Source organism: Atta colombica, unplaced genomic scaffold (genome assembly GCF_001594045.1).
Source record: "Atta colombica isolate Treedump-2 unplaced genomic scaffold, Acol1.0 scaffold33, whole genome shotgun sequence".
Lineage (NCBI taxonomy): Eukaryota > Metazoa > Arthropoda > Insecta > Hymenoptera > Formicidae > Atta > Atta colombica.
The window spans coordinates 436,574-440,290 of record NW_017259437.1 but is presented as its reverse complement, the minus strand read 5'-3'; the positions used below and the strand labels follow the sequence as shown (position 1 = coordinate 440,290).

At 32.4% G+C, this 3,717-nt stretch overlaps 1 protein-coding gene across 2 annotated transcripts in view; it reads left to right on the top strand.

Moving 5' to 3' along the window:
• LOC108690565 (activating transcription factor of chaperone) overlaps nucleotides 1-3,682 on the top strand; it is a 10,681-nt gene extending 6,999 nt beyond the window's left edge. For both annotated transcript variants that reach the window (XM_018197932.1, XM_018197933.1), the window contains one exon: nucleotides 2,464-3,682. In XM_018197932.1, coding sequence (XP_018053421.1) covers nucleotides 2,464-3,371 — 908 coding nt within the window. In that variant the 3' untranslated portion in view covers nucleotides 3,372-3,682. The remainder of the gene's footprint in view (nucleotides 1-2,463) is intronic.
• Nucleotides 3,683-3,717: the final 35 nt, after the last annotated feature.

The following is a 3,717-nucleotide window of genomic DNA, read 5'->3' as shown; positions in this document are numbered from 1 at the left end:
TTTTTTTTTTTTTTTTTTTTTTTTTTTTTTTTTTTTTTTTTTTTTTTCCTCCAATAAACGGACATTTATGATACTTATATGGACTATATATTTTGTATTCGTAAAATATATTTTGAATAATTTCTCTTTATCTCTAATGTTTCGGAAAAAAATATATATTACATTTGAAGTAAAGTTTTTAAAACTAGCTACTCTTGAGTAGCTCTTAATTTTTTTTTACAGTTATGAGTAGAAAAAATAAGACTCACATAATAAACAAATTTATATTAAATTTATACGAATTTTTCTGAAAATTTAAACAAATCTGAATCTTTTTTTTTTTTCCCAAAGTTTAATCAGATACTTTGATGTTTGTCATCGAACATTGACGCACGTGTCATTTCTCGTTATCACAAATGAAACTTCAGATTTGTAGCCCAACAGTTTGGAAATAAAAAAAAATACGCTAAATCGCACATGCGATCATATAAATAGCAGGCATACACAAATTTTAGAAAGATTCTCGCCAGTATGTTTGACAAGTAGTTCCTTTGATAAGGAGCATCTTTAAATATTGCTGAAATTCGAATCTATATCAATCTCATTTGTCATTTGTTTACATTCCTAACACATTATCATGTCAATAATCTCGTTCATTACATTTTCATAAAAGTATATTACAGATTACGAAGTAGATACATATTCTGTATAAAAAAAAAATCAATCATATCTTTAGATCTTAGGATATTATATATTATATATTTGATATATTTGATGAAATTCATTTTCTTAAGAAACAAAAGTTATGATAATGAATTCGGTGTGTGTGCGTGCGTGCGTGTGAACTTTTAACAAAACAAGCGAGTGCAATTAAAACAGATAATCTTACTTAAAAATACGATATGTACATGTATAATAGCATTTTTTTATTTGATGACATTTTAACTGCACTCGCCGCGTATCTCTGTTTTCCTGAAAGTTCTTTGTGCACTTCTAACACTTAACGTCATCCGAATACAGAAATGGTCTTATCTAACCTCATGCCCTCTTGTATTTAAAAGAAGATAACATCCAATAGCTACTGATCAAAGTTTCATAAAATAGGTCACGGTTGTCGTAGAGAATACGAAAATTATTCACCTTTTATATATTATAGGTCCTTGATCGGCTACGTCCTCGAGAAGGTGAAACCTTTCAGAAAGATAAGAGCAATATTTTGAAGCATTCGTTCAAGTTTTATAAGGCTATCAACGCACGTGTAGTCATTAGTAATGATTTTAAAAAATGTATTTTTTTTTTATAAACATTTTGCATACGAAATAAAAAAAATTGTCGCTGCAGCCCAGTAATTGATCTCATTATAAATGAGATTGCAAATGAGGAACTTGTTTTCCTACTTAATGTCCATGAAATTGTATTATATTAATACGCCACACCTATTTATTGTTTGTGCATGTCGCAAGTACTGTTGTTAGCTATCAGCTTGAAATTTTTAATCAAATTGACATAAAAAGAATATCATCGAGTAACATGTTACTCAGAACTTATATAAAATTAATCTCTTTCCTGAGCACTACAAGCGCTGCCACTAAAGAATGAGGAAAATTCGATTCGACGCTGTCGATAAAACATGAAAGATGGATAATATAAGTTTTTTACAAAACGTAAAAAAAATAGTTTTAACGTTATGAAAAATAAGAGGATCGATCATTCCTAGACATCGTAGAATATTTGTCAGCCATGCCATATTTCCAGAGACGTATTATTGCGTCTCACGTTATCCAATAACAATGCACACATACTAGGAAATATAATATCGCCAGTATGTGATTCATTTGTAAACGAATGAATATCACGAGCGTGGCGTGCGAACTGATACGCGATGTCAATTAGAAATAGGACGGGCGCGTTTTGATCTACGGCGCCATCAGCCACGCATATTGCTACCCAAAGAATTATGCGATATTGCTTGCATGCGGACTGTAGAATTTCTTAAGTAAGTTTGAATGTGTCCGCTAATTTCAGCGCATACATTTAATTCAATAAAGTTTATAAATAAATATATATATATATTATTATTAATTGCAATAAATGTAGAAATATTACTGTAATAAGGGAATATATCTATAAAATAGAAGAAATCTATAAAATATAGAAAAATCTTTATAATAGTACAATATAAATTTCTTCGTAATGAGTCTGATGTATAACAGATCAATAAAAAATTCAAATTCTTAAGAATTCTAGCGAATTAACCTAATACATACAATTGAAAAGGCAAATTGCACAGGCAATAGAAACAAAAAATAACAGATTTTAATCTATATCAGAACCGTTTTAGTATATGCAATTTCTGAAAAAAGTTGAAATTTGTCATTCCCCATCACTTTTCATATATGTCTCGGGTTTTATTCTACAGAGAGCCACGTTAAAGTCAAGTTGCGCAAACAACTGTTATTCTAATCAAGATCTGTTTGCTTTCAGAACCCTTCTCAGATTGGCTGGAGGAAAAGATAGAGCTGCCTATATTTGAACAAATATCTCTTCCCGAAAATCAAAACAAATCACCGCTGCCGGTTTACTCCACTGTCATTTATCCGCTAACGTTGACGAAGACATTGCAGCAACAGCAACAACAACAACAAGAACAACAACAACAACAACATGATAATACACAAACCCTCTTGCAGGAATTTGAAACGGTTTTGGGTGACGTCGAGGCTTGTCATCAGATCATTCCGCCAATCAGTTCGACGCTTACTCCTCCGCAATCACCCTCGCATAAATCGGTCAATGTGGACACGCAGCTGCTGGTCACTCTGCAGCCTATGGAATCGTTCGCCAACGATCAACCGATATATAATATAACTCCAACAGAACAACCGCTGTATGTGGGCAATATATCACGTCAGTGGAATACCGACAACATAGATTCGTTAAGTCCGCTTGGCGGGGATGTTGCGAACGAGTTAGCGGTGGTGGATGAATACGTTCGTTCACACACCAAGGATATACTGTCTCCTGTAAGTCCATGCAGCTCCAATAGCAGTTCGGCCGACGATTCCATTGACGATCCCGATTGGAGTCTCGAAACTGAGAAAAGAACAAGTCTGAAAGAAACAGTTCATGATTTTTCGAAGCATCGCCTTAAGCCGTATTCTCGATCGTCTCTTGAGGACAAGAAGGTACGAAAAAAAGAACAGAATAAGAATGCTGCCACACGTTATAGACAGAAAAAGAAACAAGAAATCAAAGAGATACAGGGTGAAGAGCGCGAACTGGCGGAGCACAATGAGAAATTAAAAGAAAAGATGAAGAACTTACAGCAGGAGATAAAATATCTGAAGGGATTTATGAGGGATGTCTTCAAAGCTAAGGGTATTCTTAAATAATCCATTTGTTCAGAAACCTTTACCGCCGTACGACAATATCTTGTATTAATTTTATTTAGATATAGGGGAGACCGCAGCAACAAAAGTTTAAACTCACAAAAGTACTTTTAAATATAAGATTTTTTCTCATTTTTTTATATAGATAAAAAATTAAGTATATCTAAAAATGCATGCAACAATCAATATAATACCAATTAATATTAATCTAAACACAGAATTAGTCTAAATAGTCAATGACCCATGATACTATGTAATTCATGCTTGGTCTTCCTTATATTGTTAATTTTATTTTTAGGTTCTTTACATTTTTCTGCCACTAATTGTATTTTACAATTGTACTAATATT